This window comes from Mustelus asterias, chromosome 18 (assembly GCF_964213995.1).
Source record: "Mustelus asterias chromosome 18, sMusAst1.hap1.1, whole genome shotgun sequence".
Classification (NCBI taxonomy): Eukaryota; Metazoa; Chordata; class Chondrichthyes; order Carcharhiniformes; family Triakidae; genus Mustelus; species Mustelus asterias.
The window spans coordinates 32335232-32353642 of record NC_135818.1 but is presented as its reverse complement, the minus strand read 5'-3'; the positions used below and the strand labels follow the sequence as shown (position 1 = coordinate 32353642).

The 18411-nt window shown below is 45.1% G+C and overlaps 1 protein-coding gene across 1 annotated transcript in view; it reads right to left on the bottom strand.

The window, feature by feature from the left end:
• scfd1 (sec1 family domain containing 1) overlaps positions 1 to 18411 on the bottom strand; it is a 451124-nt gene that overhangs the window by 196793 nt on the left and 235920 nt on the right. Inside the window, exons 17-18 of the mRNA XM_078233262.1 lie at positions 11231 to 11310; positions 9821 to 9883 (exon numbers count right to left, since the gene is read on the bottom strand). Of these exons, the coding sequence (XP_078089388.1) occupies positions 9821 to 9883; positions 11231 to 11310 (143 nt within the window). The remainder of the gene's footprint in view (positions 1 to 9820; positions 9884 to 11230; positions 11311 to 18411) is intronic.

Genomic DNA, 18411 nt, shown 5'->3' with positions numbered 1-18411 from the left:
GATCATGGCTTATCATCAAATTCAATATCCTGATCCTCCCCCGCCCCCCCCCCCCCCCTCTTCCCCTCCATATCCCTTGATCCCTTTAGCCCCAAGAGCTATGTCTAATTTCTGCTTGAAATCAGACAATGTTTGGGCCTCAACTACATTCGGCGCTCGTGAATTCCATACATTCACCACTGCCTGGGTGAAGAAATTGCTCCTCACCTCAGTTCTCAAAGATTTACCCCTTATCCTCAAACCATGATCCCTAGTTCTAGACTCCCCCACCATTGTGAATATTCTTTCTGAATCTATCCTGTCCAACCCTGTTAGAATAGGTTTCTACGAGATCCCTCTTACTCTTCTAAACTCCAGTGAATATAATCTTAACCAACTTAGTCTCTCCTCATATGACAGACCAGGAATCAGCGTGGTAAACCTTCGCTGTACTCCCTCTGTAGCAAGGACAACTGTCCTCAGATAAGGACACCAAAACTGCAATATTCTGGGTGTGGCCTCACCAGCGCCCTATACAATTGCAGCAAAACATCCCAACCCTATACGCAAATCCTCTCGCTATGAAGGCCAACATACCATTTGCCTTCTTTGCTGCTTGCTGTATCTGCATGCTTACTTTCAGCGACTGATGCTTGAGGACTCCAAGGTCTCCATTAGTACTCACCTCTCTCAAATTACACCTATTCAAGTGATAATCTGTCTTCCTATTATTGCTACCAAAGTGGATAACCTCACATTTATCCACATTATACTGTATCTGCCATGCAGGTGCCCACACACCCAGCCTATCCAAATCACGTTGAAGCATCTTTGCGTCCTCCTCACAGCTCACCCTCCCACCCAACTTTGTATCATCTAAGAAATTTGGAGATAATACATTCAGTTCCCTCTTCCAAATCATTAATATATAATGTGAACAGTTAGGATCCTAGTGCAGATCTCTGCAGAACCCCACTAGTCATTGACTGCCAATCAGAAAAAGACCCATTTATTCTAACTAGGGCGGCACGGTGGCACAGTGGTTAGCACTGCTGCTTCACAGCTCCAGGGACCTGGGTTCGATTCCCAGCTTGGGCCACTGTCTGTGTGGAGTTTGCATATTCTCCTCGTGTCTGCGTGGGTTTCCTCCGGGTGCTCCGGTTTCCTCCCACAGTCCAAAGATGTGCGGGTTAGGTTGATTGGCCATGCTAAATTTGCCCCTTAGTGTCCTGGGATGCGTAGATTAGTGGGTAAAATATGTAGGAATATGAGGGTAGGGCCTGGGTGGGATTGTGGTCGGTGTAGACTCGATGGGCCGAATGGCTTCTTTCTGTACTGTAGGGTTTCTATGATTCTATGAATTCTTTGCTTCCTATCTGCTAACCAGTTTTCTATCCATCTGAAGACCTGATTAGAAAGCCATAGATATTGTTTTGGTTGGCAGCAATCACTTGGAAGACATAAATAATGTACCAGAGGTTCTGAGAGAAACAAGTTTTAGTGACGAACTGAAGTAATTCACCATTAGTAGAGAAATTATTTTGGGAAAATTGATGGGATTGAAGGGAGATAAATCTCCAGGCCTGATTTTGATTTATTGTCACATGTATTAGTATACAATGAAAAGTATTGTTTCTTGTGCACGATACAAAGCAGACCGTTCATAGAGAAGGAAACAAGAGAGTGCAGAATGCAGTGTTGCAGTCATAGCTAGAGCGTAGAGAAAGATCAACTTAATGCAAGGTAGGTCCATTCAAAAGTCTGATGGCAGCAGGGAGCTGTTCTTGAGTCAGTTGGTACGTGACCTCAGATTTTTGTATCTATTTCCTGACGGAAGAAGGTGGAAGGAGAATGTCCGGGGAGGGTGGGGTCCTTAATTGTGCTGGTTGCTTTGCCGAGGCAGCGACAAGTTAGACAGAGTCAATGGATGGGAGGCTGGTTTGCGTGATGGATTGGGCTACATTCACGATCTTTTGTAGTTCCTTGTGGTCTTGGACAGAGCAGAAGCCATCTTCATCTCAGAGTAATTAAGGAAGTGGCCCTGGAAACAGTAGATCCATTGGTGGTTATTTTCCAAAATTCTTTGGCCTCTGGACTGGTTCCTACAGATTGGAGGGTAGTCAATGTAAGCCTGGTATTCAAAAAGGGAGGTAGAGAGAAAACAGGGAACTATAGACCAGTGAGCCTAACATCGGTACTGGGGAAACTGTTAGAGTCAATTATCAAGGATTTCATAACTCAGCATTTGGAAATTTGGTATAATCAGACAAAGTCTGCATGGACTTAGAGGGGAAATCATGTTTGACAAATCTATTGGAATTCTCTAAGCATGTGACTTGTAGAGTTGACCGAGGAGAACCGGTGAATGTGGTTTATTTAGACTTTCAGAAGGCTTTCGACAAGGTCTCATAAAACAGACTACTATGTAAAGTTAAAGCGCAGGTAATGAGGTCCAGAGCCGAGTGGCCCTGGCATAACCCAAACTGAGTGTCAGTGAGCATGTTATTGCTAAGTAACTGTTGTTGATGACCCCTTGCACCACTTCACTGATGATGGAGAATAGACTGATGGGGGTGGTAATTAGCTGGGTTGGATATGTCCTGTTTTCGTGTATAGGACATACCTGGGCAATTTTCTACATTTCTGGGTAGATGACAGTGCTGCAGCTGTACACGAACAGCTTGGCTAGGGACGCAACATGTTCTGGACTGCATGTCTTCATGAAACACTGCAGCAACTTGCCAAGCCTCCTTTCACAGTACTTGCCAAATCCATTACCACTGAAAAAGACAAAGGCCGCAGCTGAATGGGAACATCACCACCTCTTTTTGAGGAAGAGAAGGTGTTACAGGCTAATAGGCTGGAGGAAATAGATGTTCGAAGGGAGGATGTCCTGGCAGTTTTGAATAAACTGAAGGTCGATAAGTCCCCTGGGCCTGATGAAATGTATCCTAGGATTCTTTGGGAGGCAAGGGATGAGATTGCAGAGCCTTTGGTTTTGATCTTTGGGTCCTCGCTGTCCACGGGGATGGTGCCAGAGGACTGGAGAATGGCGAATGTTGTTCCTCTGTTTAAGAAAGGGAATAGAAATGACCCTGGTAATTATAGAACGGTTAGTCTTACTTCGGTGGTTGGTAAATTGACGGAAAAGGTCCTTAGAGATGGGATTTACGACCATTTAGAAAGATGCGGATTAATCCAGGATAGTCAGCACGGATTCGTGAAGGGCAAGTCGTGCCTCACAAATTTGATAGAATTTTTTGAGGAGGTAACTAAGTGTGTTGATGAAGGTAGAGCAGTTGATGTCATATACATGGATTTTAGTAAGGCGTTTGATAAGGTCCCCCATGGTCGGCTTATGATGAAAGTGAGGAGGTGTGGGATAGAGGGAAAGTTGGCCGATTGGATAGGTAACTGGCTGTCTGATCGAAGACAGAGGGTGGTGGTGGATGGAAAATCTTCGGATTGGAGGCAGGTTGCTAGCGGAGTGCCGCAGGGATCGGTGCTTGGTCCTCTGCTCTTTGTGATTTTTATTAATGACTTAGAGGAGGGGGCTGAAGGGTGGATCAGTAAATTTGCTGATGACACCAAGATTGGTGGAGTAGTGGATGAGGTGGAGGGCTGTTGTAGGCTGCAAAGAGACATAGATAGGATGCAAAGCTGGGCTGAAAACTGGCAAATGGAGTTTAACCCTGATAAATGTGACGTGACTCATTTTGGTAGGACTAATTTAAATGTGGATTACAGGGTCAAAGGTAGGGTTCTGAAGACTGTGGAGGAACAGAGATCTTGGGGTCCATATCCACAGATCTCTAAAGGTTGCCACTCAAGTGGATAGAGCTGTGAAGAAGGCCTATAGTGTGTTAGCTTTTATTAACAGGGGGTTGGAGTTTAAGAGCCCTGGGGTTATGCTGCAACTGTACAGGACCTTGGTGAGACCACATTTGGAATATTGTGTGCAGTTCTGGTCACCTCACTATAAGAAGGATGTGGAAGCGCTGGAAAGAGTGCAGAGGAGATTTACCAGGATGCTGCCTGGTTTGGAGGGTAGGTCTGATGAGGAAAGGTTGAGGGAGCTAGGGCTGTTCCCTCTGGAGCGGAGGAGGCTGAGGGGAGACTTAATAGAGGTTTATAAAATGATGAAGGGGATAGATAGAGTGAACGTTCAAAGACTATTTCCTCGGGTGGATGGAGCTATTACAAGGGGGCATAACTATAGGGATCGTGGTGGGAGATATAGGAAGGATATCAGAGGTCGGTTCTTTACGCAGAGAGTGGTTGGGGTGTGGAATGGACTGCCTGCAGTGATAGTGGAGTCAGACACTTTAGGAACATTTAAGCGGTTATTGGATAGGCACATGGAGCACACCAGGATGATAGGGAGTGGGATAGCTTGATCTTGGTTTCAGATAAAGCTCGGCACAACATCGTGGGCCGAAGGGCCTGTTCTGTGCTGTACTGTTCTATGTTCTAAGTTCCTCTCCAAGTGACACACCATCCTTACTTGGCGCTCTCTTGCCGTTCCTTCACTGTCACGGAGTCAAAATCCTGGAACTCCTTTCCGAACAACATTGTGAGCATACCTACACCAGATGGACTGCAGTGGTTCAAGAATGTGGCTCGCCACCACCTTCTCCAGGGCAGTCAGGGAGCCTTGGCACCAACACTCACGTCCCATATAAGGATAAGAAAAACCCGCCCTTGGTTTTGTATATAGAGATACAGGAAATATAGATGCAAGGAAGTAATGGTAAACTTTTTCAAGATCTTAATACGTCCACAACTGAAATTGGGCGGCACGGTAGCACAGTGGTTAGCAGGGTCCCGGGTTCGATTCCCGGCTCGGGTCACTGTCTGTGTGGAGTTTGCACATTCTCCTCGTGTCTGCGTGGGTTTCCTCCGGGTGCTCCGGTTTCCTCCCACAGTCCAAAGATGTGCGGGTTAGGTTGATTGGCCAGGTTGGAAATTGTCCCTTAGAGTCCTGGGGTGCGTAGGTTGGAGGGATTAGCGGGTAAAATATGTGGGGGTAGGGCCTGGGTGGGATTGTGGTCGGTGCAGACTCGATGGGCCGAATGGCCTCCTTCTGCACTGTAGGGTTTCTATGTTCTATGTTGCATAAAGCTCTGGGCATACCATTCTGTGAAATATATAAATAGCATGGAAAAGGTGCAACATAGCTTTATTAGGATGTTTCCAAGATGACTGCAGCTGTGTGACAGTTCTCAAGAAGCACGGTGGCACAGTGGTTATAGAGTCATCGAGGTTTACAACATGGAAACAGGCCCTTTGGCCCAACTTGTCCATGCTGCCCTTTTTTTTTAAAACCCCTAAGCTCGTCCCAATTGCCCGCATTTGGCCCATATCATTCTGTACCCATCGTCCCCATGTAGCTGTCTAAATGCTTTTTAAAAGACAAAATTGTACCCGCCTCTACTACCACCTCTGGCAGCTTGTTCCAGACACTCACCACCGTGTGAAAAAATTGCCCCTCTGGACACTTTTGTATCTCTCCCCTCTCACCTTTAACCTATGCCCTCTAGTTTTAGGCTCCCCTACCTTTGGGAAAGGATATTAATTATCTAGCTGTTCTATGCCTCTCGTTATTTTATAGACCTCTGCAAGTTCACCCCTCAGCCTCCTACTCTCCAGAGAAAAAAGTCCCAGTCTATGCAGCCTCTCCTTATAACTCAAACCATCAAGTACGGTAGCATCCTCGTAAACTTCTTCTGCACTCTTTCTAGTTTAATAATATCCTTTCTATAATAGGGTGACCAGAACTGTACACAGTATTCCAAGTGTGGCCTTACCAATGTCTTGTACAACTTCAACAAGACGTCCCAACTCCTGTATTCAATGTTCTGACCAATGAAACCAAGCATGCTGAATGCCTTCTTCACCACTCTGTCCACCTGTGACTCCACTTTCAAGGAGCAATGAACATGTGCCCCTAGATCTCTTTGTTCTGTAACTCTTCCCAGCGCCCTACCATTAACTGAGTAAGTCCTGCCCTGGTTCAATCTACCAAAATGCATCACCTCACATTTATCTAAATTAAACTCCATCTGCCATTCGTCAGCCCACTGGCCCAATTGAGCAAGATCCCATTGCAAATGGTTAGCATTGCTGCCTCACAGTGCCAGGGACCCGGGTTCGATTTCGGCTTGGATCACTGTCTATGTGGAGTTTTCACATTCTCCCCGTGTCTGCGTGGGTTTCCTCCGGGTGCTACGGTTTCCTCCCACGTCCAAAGATGTGCAGGTTAGGTGCATTGGCCATGCTAAATTCTCCCTCAGTGTACCCGAACAGGCGCCGGAGTGTGGTGACTAGGGGATTTTCACAGTAACTTCATTGCAGTGTTAATGTAAGCCTACTGGTGACTAATAAATAAACTTTAAACTTTAAAGAAATATATCAAAAGTTGGATCTATTTTCATTAGACCAAGAAAGTTGAGTCATGACCTGTTGGAGGTCTTCAAGTTTATGAAGGGAGTATGCTCAAGCAAGTGCTGATGGCTTGTTTCCACTGGTGAGTGAAATGTTAAATGAGGAAACATGAATACAAGGAGTAAAAAGAGAGAAAAGAAAAACCCATTTACATACGGTGCATAAGTAAGGAATTTTCTATGCATGTTGTTGAAACAGAGTCCAGAAGTGTCTTTAAAAGAGACTCAGACAGCTCATTAAAAAAATAAAAATAAAACGATAATGAGAACTGATAAGAAGAGCGGGATTTGACTGGGTTGTTCAGAAAGAAGACTAGTGGAAAATTAATGGGTCATTCTGGAACATTCTGGCAATTGAGCAGTTGCACATTGGACTTAACATCTATTTTAGAACACAGAAAAAATACAGCACAAACAGGCCCTTCGGCCCACAAGTTGCGCCGGTTATGTCCCTACCTACCTAGACTTGTATATAGGCTTACCTATAACCCTTAATCCTATTAAGTTCCATGTGCTCATCCAGAAGTCTCTTAAAAGACCCTATCGAGTTTGCCTCCACCACCACTGACGGCAGCCGATTGCACTCACCCACCATCCTCTGTGTGAAAAACTTACCCGACATCTCCTCTGTACCTACTCCCCAGCACCTTAAACCCGTGTCCTCTCGTAGCAGCCATTTCAGCCCTGGGAAAAGGCCTCCGAGAATCCACCCGATCTATACCTCTCAACATCTTGTACACCTCTATCAGGTCACCTCTCATCCTTCGTCTCTCCAAGGAGAAAAGACCGAACTCCCTCAGCCTATCCTCATAAGGCATGTCAACCAATCCAGGCAACATCCTTGTAAATCTTCTCTGCACCCTTTCAATCATTTCCACATCCCTCCTGTAGTAAGGCGACCAGAACTGAGCACAGTACTCCAAGTGGGGTCTGACGAGGGTCTTATAAAGCTGCATCATTATCTCCCGACTCCTAAACTCAATCCCTCAATTGATGAAGGCCAGCACACCATACGCCGCCTTAACCACGTCCTCTACCTGTGAGGCCAATTTAAGAGACCTATGGACCTGGACCCCAAGGTTCTTCTGATCCTCTACAGTACTAAGAGTCTTTCCCTTTATATTGTACTCCTTCATCCCATTTGACCTGCCAAAATGGACCACTACACATTTATCTGGGTTGAAGTCCATCTGCCACTTCTCCGCCCAGTCTTGCATCCTATCTGAATGCACCAGAAGCTGCAGCTTCTGACATCCCTCCAAACTATCCACAACACCACCAACCTTTGTGTCGTCGGCAAACTTACCAACCCATCCCTCCACTTCCTCATCCAGGTCATTTATGAAAATGACAAACAGCAAGGGTCCCAGAACAGATCCCTGGGGCACTCCACTGGTGACCGACCTCCATTCAGAAAAAGACCCGTCTACAACCACTCTCTGCCTTCTGCAGGCAAGCCAGTTCTGGATCCACAAGGCAACAGCCCCTTGGATCCCATGCCCTCTCACTTTCTCGAGAAGTCTTGCATGGAGGACCTTATCGAACGCCTTGCTGAAGTCCATGTAAACCACTTTTCCTTCGTCAATGTGTTTCGTCACATTTTCAAAGAACTCCACCAGGCTCGTCAGGCACGATTTGCCTTTGACAAAGCCGTGCTGACTACTTTTGAGCATACTAAACTTCTCTAAATGTTCATAAATCCTGTCCCTCAGGATCTTCTCCATCAACATACCAACCACTGAGGTTAGACTCACCGGTCGGTAATTTCCCGGCGACTTATCTACCTTGATGCTATTCAAAATTTCCAACACATCCTCCTTCTTAATGTCCACATACTCAATCTTTTCAGTCCACCTCAATCCTGTAGTACAACCACCAGGTCTTTTTCCACCGTGAATACCGAGGTAAAATATTCATTCAGCACCTCTGCTATTTCTTCCGGTTCTGTACAGACTTTCTCACCTTCACCTTTTATAGGTCCTATTCCTTCACATCTCATCCTTTTACTCTTCACATATTTATAGAATGCCTTAGGGTTCTCCTTAATCTTACCTGCCAAGGCCTTCTCGTGACCCCTTCTGACTCTTCTAATTTCTTTCTTAAGTCCCTTCCTACAAGCCATATACTCATCTAGGTCCCTATCATCGCCTAGCTCTGTGAACCTTTTGTACGCTTTCCTTTTCTTCAGCACAGCTTTCGTGCACCACGGTTCCCGTAACCTACCAATACCTCCCCGTCTCATCGGAACGTTGTCATGCAGAACTCCAGAGAAACATTCCTCGAAAATCTGCCACCTTACTTCAGTACTTTTCCTCGAGAATACCTCCTTCCAATTTACGCCTCTAATCTCCTTCATATTTCCCCTTCATATTTCCCCTTACTCCAGATAAACACTTTCCTAGCTTGCCTGATCCTATCTCTTTCCAATGCTACCATAAAGGAGATAGAGTTATGATCACTATCCCCAAGATGCTCCCCCACTGAGAGATCCAACATCTGTCCAGGCTCATTTGCCAGTACCAGATCGAGTACAGCCTCTCCTCTTGTAGGCTTATCCACATGCTGTGTCAGGAAACCCTCTTGAACACACCTAACAAACTCCTCCCCATCCAAACCCCTTACCCTAGGGATACTCCAATCGATGTTTGGGAAATTAAGGTCTCCCATCACGACAACCCTGTTATTACTACATCTCTCCAGGATCTGTTTCCCTATCTGCTCCTCAACATCCCTGTTACTATTGGGCAGCCTGTAGAAAACACCCAAAGTTATTGACCCCTTCCCGCTCCGAACTTCCACGCACAGAGACTCCGTAGACAATCCTTCCACGGCTTCCACCTTCTCTACAGCTGTGACACTATCCCTGATCAGCAGTGCCACTCTCCCCCCCCCTCTTTTGCCTCCCTCTCTGTCCTTTCTGAAACCCGGCACCTGAAGTATCCAGTCCTGTCCCTGTCCCCAAGTCTCCGTAATGGCCACCACATCACACTTCCAAGCATCGATCCACACTCTAAGCTCATCCACTTTATTCACTACACTCCTGGTGTTGAAATAGACACATCTCAAACCTTTGGTCTGAGCTCTCCCCTTCTCCATCACCCGTCTATTCTCCCTCTTACACTGTGTACAATCCTTCTCTATTTGCGGGCTAACTTCCTCGTTCTCAGTCACCTCATCACGATTCCCTCCCCCCAACCTTTCTAGTTTAAAGTCTCCCCAGTAGCCTTAGCCAACCTTCCTGCCAGGATATTTTGTACAAACAAATGTCATCAAATCACTGGTTACCTTCGTATTTCTTAATCATGCAAAATTGTTCTCTGAAATACTTTATAAAAATCACAACATTTTATTTTGAATCCAAAAAGATTTCACTAGAATTCCTCTCTTGTACCACATACCTTGTTGACTTTGGTCCACTGCCTCCAAAGTTAGCAGGAGCTGAAGCCATTTTGGTAAATGCTCTGTCAATAAAGATAAATTAAACAATTAAAGTGATTAGAAAATCACCATAATATTCCCAGAACTGTAAATCTATAGAATGGAGTTGTTATGCTGATTGAATATTTTAAAAAGCTGAACAAATATTATGCTCAATTACTTCGTGGGTGAGAGAGTTTATCGTCCCTTTTTTCCACTTTCCTAGGAAATGTGGATCCATGGGCGGCACAGTAGCACAGTATGGGCGGCACGGTAACACAGTGGCACTGCTGCTTCACAGCTCCAGGGACCTGGGTTCGATTCCCGGCTTGGGTCACTGTCTGTGTGGAGTTTGCACATTCTCCTTGTGTCTGCGTGGGTTTCCTACGGGTGCTCCGGTTTCCTCCCACAGTCCAAAGATGTGCGGGTTAGGTTGATTGGCCGAGCTAAAATTGCCCTTAGTGTCCTGAGATGCGTAGGTTAGAGGGATTAGTGGGTAAAATATCTAAGGATATGGGGGTAGGGCCTGGGTGGGATTGTGGTCGGTGCAGACTCGATGGGCCGAATGGCCTCTTTCTGTGCTGTAGGGATTCTAAGATTCTAAGAGGAGCAGGAATAATGTAAATCAGATTTATTCTTACTTGCCCCAAATTTGTCAATTATTATATTAGAATGGAATACAACTTTATAAATCTGTAAATGGCAGAACATTGTTTTGCATTTTCACCCAAAGTGAATCTAAAGAACTGTAAATTACTTGAAGTAGGTATAATACATTTTATTCGCCAACTAATATGCAATTTCTACATGCAAGTAGGAAATCCCTTCAACTCATGGCTTCGGTGCTGATGAACAATAGACAAAAGTTTGGAAATGTGGTCCCGTTAAAATTTCAGCAAGTCAGGTTCCCTCTCCAATCAGTTGACTCTCAGCCTCATTCTAAACAGATTTGTTTTTAATGTTTGTTACACAGGTTGGCTTATAGCATTCACACAGGAGGGTTTTCAATATGATTTTCTTGTTGCTTTCATAAGAGAATTTCCATCAGGTCCTTTGGTGATCTTGTTCTTTGCTACAGTTTTTAACATTCACTTCAGCTTTGAAACTCTGAAACTCAAGTGTTTAATCAGTGGTGGTGTTTTTCTCTCTTGAGAATTTGAACTTGAGGATCAGTTACTTGTTCATTTTCATACCTGGTGTCAAAATACTTCCCAATTCTGGTAAATTCGCCACTTTAAAAAACTGTTCGAACACATGTTCAAAACTGTAATACATTGAGTTTTAGGATACAGTTCATGTTTAAGTTTTATTTTTGTGGTTTATATTCATCTTGCTGGTAATTTGCTGTTCCCTCTGACAATAAAACTATTCTTAGCGTTGTTCTTACTTACTTCCATCGTTTGATGTAATTCAAAGGAGCCAGATTGCATCCAGCGTCAGTCAGTGCTTTTTTGTATTGTTCTAGGTCAACCTGTTGGTATAAATAATTTTATTTAGGAGAAAAGACGCCCAATGAACTCCAGAGTTCCAAAGTGCCTGCTGATTTGCTTTACAAAGTAATCAAAATAAAAGAGAAAAGATATTGCAAGAAATAAATTCTAAACTTTCCAGTCATGCTACTGCACTGGCTGACAAAAGCTTTATGAAATTATGCTTTCGAACTATTTTTGAACTGAAGAATGCGAAAGAGCAAAATGGAATTCAGAACAATTTCTCCCAGAACCCAATGCCTTTGAGAAGCAAACAGATACAGCTAGCAATTCCAATGCTACAAAGTGCACAGGCTTCCTCACACCACCCCAACCAGCCATGGATAGCGAACCAACATTTACTGCTTGGGCTTATATATTAAGAATATTTGTCTTAGAAGGCTATTGTTGCCCATCGCAATACACCTAGCAGTTTCTTTTAGTTAATTCACAAATGTCATCAAGCCAGGAAACATGGATTGATTTACTTTTAAGTTAATAGAGAAAAAAGTTCAAGTGCAATTAGTGAATGAATGGATACATTCAAATATGTTGCTAATGGCCATTCTCCCTTTGTATGGGCCTCATCTCTGCTCCCTTAAGTCCAAGGAACACAGATTTATAAGGATATCGTAGGCAACTAGGTTAGCCGCCTATCAGCAGATTAGATCGGATGGACCCTTAAAACACTACTGGGTCCTCCCCTTGTTTACTACACTAGCTAGGAATGCAAAGATAATCTCCAGCTTTTTTTCAGGACTGTAAATTTTCTTCTTAAACGAACTTCTCCAGCCTCACCTCCAACAAGTACAAGGAGCTCATGAACATTTTGTCACCGTGATCGAGACAATCCCATCAACTGCTTTTGCCATGTTCCTCCCTTCCACAAACCCACCTGGTCAAACTTTCTTTAATGCTCCTCCCTCTCTAAGCCTTGAACTCGCATCATTCTCAAATTTTCCTCTCATCTACCTTCATGGCCTCCCGGAGCTCCTCTTGTCCATGATAAGTTCCCTTGATCCTATTCCCAGTAAACTATGATCACCCAAGCTCTCTTCTGGGTCTTCATGCCAATATTGTAAACTATTTTCCCTCTTCAGGTGTAGTCTCCCTCTCTCCTTTAAACTGCCTCTCATCAACTCTCTCCTCAAAAAAACAACGCTTGACCTAACTATCCTCATAAACTACCCTCCCATCACCAACCTGCTTTCCTTCTCCAAAGTCCCTGACAGTGTTTGCACCTCGCAAATTCTTTCCTGTCTTTCCTGGAACTCCATGTTTCAATCCCTCCAATCAGTTTTCTGCACTTGCCACAGTACCGAAACAACTCAAAAAAGTCACAAATGATCATCTGCAGGAAATGTAAACTTTATATCCATTTGTGTATTTTGCTTTATGCTGTAGGAAGTTATGGATTCCTTCCTATGTGTGTTTTGTATTTTTGTAATGCATCCATTCAAGTGAAGGGTTAATTACAGTTGAGAGCGCCTGCATGGCTTGAACAAAGAAAATTACAGCACAGGAACAGGCCCTTCGGCCCTCCAAGTCTGCACCGACCATGCTGCCAAATTTAACTAAAACCCCCAACCCTTCTGGGGACCATATCCCTCTATTCCCATACTATTCATGTATTTGTCAAGACGCCCCTTAAAAGTCACTATCGTATCCGCTTCCACTACCTCCCCCGGCAACAAGTTCCAGGCACCCACTACTCTCTGTGTAAAAAAAATCTGCCTCGTACATCTCCTATAAACCTTGCCCCTCGCACCTTAAACCTGTGCCCCCTAGTAATTGACTCTTCCACCCTGGGAAAAAGCTTCTGACTATCCACTCTGTCAATGCCTTTCATAATCTTGTAGACTTCTATCAGGTCACCCCTCAACCTCCGTCGCTCCAGTGAGAAAAAAAACAATTTTCTCCAACCTCTCCTCATAGCTAATGCCCTCCATACCAGGCAACATCCTGGTAAACCTTTACTGTACTCTCTCCAAAGCCTCCACATCCTTCTGGTAGTGTGGCGACCAGAATTGAACACTATATTCCAAGTGCGGCCTAACTAAGGTTCTATAAAGCTGCAACATGACTTGCCAATTTTTAAACTCAATACTCCGGCCGATGAAGGCAAGCATGCTGCATGCCTTCTTGACTACCTTCTCACCTGCATTGCCACTTTCAGTGACCTGTGTACCTGTATCATAGAAATCATAGAAACCCTACAGTACAGAAAGAGGCCATACGGCCCATCGAGTCTGCACCGACCACAATCCCACCCGGGCCCTACTCCCATATCCCTATATATTTACCCACTAATCCCTCTAACCTACACATCTCAGGACACTAAGGGCAATTTTTAGCATGGCCAAATAACCCAACCCGCACATCTTTGGAATGTGGGAGGAAACCGGAGCACCCGGAGGAAACCCACGCAGACACGAGGAGAATGTGCAAACTCCACACAGACAGTGACCCAAGCTGGGAGTCGAACCCAGGTCCCTGGAGCTGTGAAGCAGCAGTGCTAACCACTGTGCTAACCACTGTGCTACCCTGCCGCCCTGTATACCCAGATCCCTTTGCCTATCAATATTCTTAAGAGTTCTGCCATGTATTGTATATTTCCTATCTGTATTAGACCTTCCAAAATGCATTACCTCACATTTGTCTGGATTAAACTCCATCTGCCATCTCTCCGCCCAAGTCTCCAACTGACCTATATCCTGCTGTATCCTCTGATGGTCCTCATCGCTATCCGCAAATCCACCAACCTTTGTGTCGTCCGCAAACTTACTAATCAATCCAGTTACATTTTCCTCCAAATCATTTATATATATTACAAACAGCAAAGGTCCCAGCACTGATCCCTGAGGAACACCACCTGAGATAATTAGAAACGCATGTTTAGATGGATTGTTTGTGTTCGAGTGGGTTGACTGTGGGTTGTGATCACAATGTAAAGTTAATATAAGCATAGATAAATAACATGATCAGGAAGAGCAAATGCTGGAAAATCTCAGCAGGTCTGGCAGCATCTGGAAGGAGAGAAAAGAGCTGACGTTTCGAGTCCAGACGACCCTTTGTCAAAGCTTTGACATAGGGTCATCTGGACTTGAAACGTCAGCTCTTTTCTCTCCTTCCAGATGCTGCCAGACCTGCAGAGATTTTCCAACATTTTCTCTTTAGGTTTCAGATTCCAGCATCCGCAGTAATTTGCTTTTGATCAGGAAGAGCCCCTGATTACAGGGGATACAAGGAAAGACTCAGAAAAACTCAGTGCATAGATTTTGAATAAGACAGAGGGAATGAAAGAAGTCACTATAAGCTGTCTGTAGCTGCTAGTCAGTGGGAATCAAGAACTATCTGATCTAGGAGATCGACTGCCATCATTTGTAAGTACAAGGTTTGTCGCTTAATAACTTATTCTGACACCATCCACATGTCTCCATGTCCAAATTTTGTCTGGTTTCTGAATCTCTTACACATCTTATGTGATAGTGACAAGAACAAACTTTCCCTCCTCACCCTCTAAACATGTCTGCAGCCTTGGACCTGGTTGACCACACTATCCTCTTCCAACATCTCTCCACTATCCAGCTGGGTGGGAGTGTCCCAACAAAGTTCCATTTGTTTTTATATAGTTGTAACCAAAGAGTCTTCCTGTTCTTGCAGTTATCCCCTGATGTGCCCAAGAATCTATCCTTGCCTCATCTTCTTTCTCATCCATGCTACCCCTATGTGGCATCATCTGAAGGCACAACATTAGCTTTTATGTGTACCATGATGACTCTCAGCTCTACATAGAACATAGAACAGTACAGCACAGAACAGGCCCTTCGGCCCACGATGTTGTGCCGAGCTTTATCTGAAACCAAGATCAAGCTATCCCACTCCCTATCATCCTGGTGTGCTCCATGTGCCTATCCAATAACCGCTTAAATGTTCCTAAAGTGTCTGACTCCACTATCACTGCAGGCAGTCCATTCCACACCCCAACCACTCTCTGCGTAAAGAACCTACCTCTGATATCCTTCCTGTATCTCCTACCACGAACCCTATAGTTATGCCCCCTTGTAATAGCTCCATCCACCCGAGGAAATAGTCTTTGAACGTTCACTCTATCTATCCCCTTCATCATTTTATAAACCTCTATTAAGTCTCCCCTCAGCCTCCTCCGCTCCAGAGAGAACAGCCCTAGCTCCCTCAACCTTTCCTCGTAAGACCTACCCTCCAAACCAGGCAGCATCCTGGTAAATCTCCTCTGCACTCTTTCCAGCGCTTCCACATCCTTCTTATAGTGAGGTGACCAGAACTGCACGCAATATTCCAAATGTGGTCTCACCAAGGTCCTGTACAGTTGCAGCATAACCTCACGGCTCTTAAACTCCAACCCCCTGTTAATAAAAGCTAACACACTATAGGCCTTCTTCACAGCTCTATCCACTTGAGTGGCAACCTTTAGAGATCTGTGGATATGAACCCCAAGATCGCTCAGTTCCTCCACAGTCTTCAGAACCCTACCTTTGACCCTGTAATCCACATTTAAATTAGTCCTACCAAAATGAGTCACGTCACATTTATCAGGGTTAAACTCCATTTGCCAGTTTTCAGCCCAGCTTTGCATCCTATCTATGTCTCTTTGCAGCCTACAACAGCCCTCCACCTCATCCACTACTCCACCAATCTTGGTGTCATCAGCAAATTTACTGATCCACCCTTCAGCCCCCTCCTCTAAGTCATTAATAAAAATCACAAAGAGCAGAGGACCAAGCACTGATCCTGCGGCACTCCGCTAGCAACCTGCCTCCAATCCGAAGATTTTCCATCCACCACCACCCTCTGTCTTCGATCAGACAGCCAGTTACCTATCCAATCGGCCAACTTTCCCTCTATCCCACACCTCCTCACTTTCATCATAAGCCGACCATGGGGGACCTTATCAAACGCCTTACTAAAATCCATGTATATGACATCAACTGCCCTACCTTCATCAACACACTTAGTTACCTCCTCAAAAAATTCTATCAAATTTGTGAGGCACGACTTGCCCTTCACGAATCCGTGCTGACTATCCCGGATTAATCCGCATCTTTCTAAATTGTCGTAAATCCCATCTCTAAGGACCTTTTCCATCAATTTACCAACCACCGAAGTAAGACTAACCGGTCTATAATTACCAGGGTCATTTCTATTCCCTTTCTTAAACAGAGGAACAACATTCGCCATTCTCCAGTCCTCTGGCACCATCCCCGTGGACAGCGAGGACCCAAAGATCAAAGCCAAAGGCTCTGCAATCTCATCCCTTGCCTCCCAAAGAATCCTAGGATACATTTCATCAGGCCCAGGGGACTTATCGACCTTCAGTTTATTCAAAACTGCCAGGACATCCTCCCTCCGAACATCCATTTCCTCCAGCCTATTAGCCTGTAACACCTTCTCTTCCTCAAAAACATGGCCCCTCTCCTTGGTGAACACTGAAGAAAAGTATTCATTCATCACCTCGCCTATCTCTACTGACTCATAGAATAGAATAGAAAACCTACAGCACAGAAAGAGGCCATTCGGCCCATCGAGTCTGCACCGACCACAATCCCACCCAGGCCCTACCCCCATATCCATCCACTAATCCCTTTAACCTACGCATCTCATGACACTAAGGGGCAATTTTAGCATGGCCAATCAACCTAACCCGAACATTTTTGGACTGTGGGAGGAAACCGGAGCACCCGGAGGAAACCCACGCAGACACGAGGAGAATGTGCAAACTCCACACAGACAGTGACCCAAGCCGGGAATCGAACCCAGGACCCTGGAGCTGTGAAGCAGCAGTGCTACCGTGCCGCCCATACACAAGTTCCCACTACTGTCCTTGACCGGCCCTAACCTCACCCTGGTCATTCTTTTATTCCTCACATAAGAGTAAAAAGCCTTGGGGTTTTCCTTGATCCGACCCGCCAAGGACTTCTCGTGTCCCCTCCTAGCTCTCCTAAGCCCCTTTTTCAGCTCATTCCTTGCTAACTTGTAACCCTCAATCGAGCCATCTGAACCTTGTTTCCTCATCCCTACATAAGCTTCCCTCTTCCTTTTCACAAGACATTCCACCTCTTTTGGAACCATGGTTCCCTCACTTGGCCATTTCCTCCCTGCCTGACAGTATTTGTTCCTTGAAAAAGTTCCACTTTTCATTAGTTCCTTTCTCTGACAGTTTCTGTTCCCAACTTATGCCCCCTAATTCTTGCCTAATCGCATCATAATTACCTCTCCCCCAATTGTAAACCTTGCCCTGCCGTACGGCCCTATCCCTCTCCATTGCAATAACAAAAGACACCGAATTGTGGTCACTATCTCCAAAGTGCTCTCCCACAACCAAATCTAACACTTGGCCCGGTTCATTTCCCAGTACCAAATCCAATGTGGCCTCACCTCTTGTCGGCCTATCCACATATTGTGTCAGGAAACCCTCCTGCACACACTGCACAAAAACTGCCCCATCCGAACTATTTGACCTACAAAGGTTCCAATCAATATTTGGAAAGTTAAAGTCCCCCATGACAACTACCCTGTGACCCCCACACATATCCATAATCTGCTTAGCAATTTCTTCCTCCACATCTCTATTACTATTTGGGGGCCTATAGTAAACTCCTAACAACGTGACTGCTCCTTTCCTATTTCTAACCTCAGCCCATATTACCTCAGTGTGCAGATCCCCCTCAAAGTGCCTTTCCGCAGCCGTTAAACTATCTTTGATTAACAATCTTTTACCACCTCTTTTACCAGCTTCCCTACACTTAGTGAAACATCTATAACCCGGAACGTCCAACAACCATTCCTGTCCTTGTTCTACCCACGTCTCCGTAATGGCCACAACATCGTAGTCCCAAGTACCAATCCACGCCCCAAGTTCATCTACCTTGTTCCGGATGCTCCTTGCATTGAAGTAGACACACTTCAACCCACCTTCCTGTCTACCAGTACCCACCCTTGACCCTGATACCTTCCCCATACCTCACCACCCTCACTGACTTCTGGACTACAACTCCTTTTCCCACTCCCCTGACAAATTAGTTTAAACCCCCCTGAAGAGCCGTAACAAATTTCCCTCCTAGGAT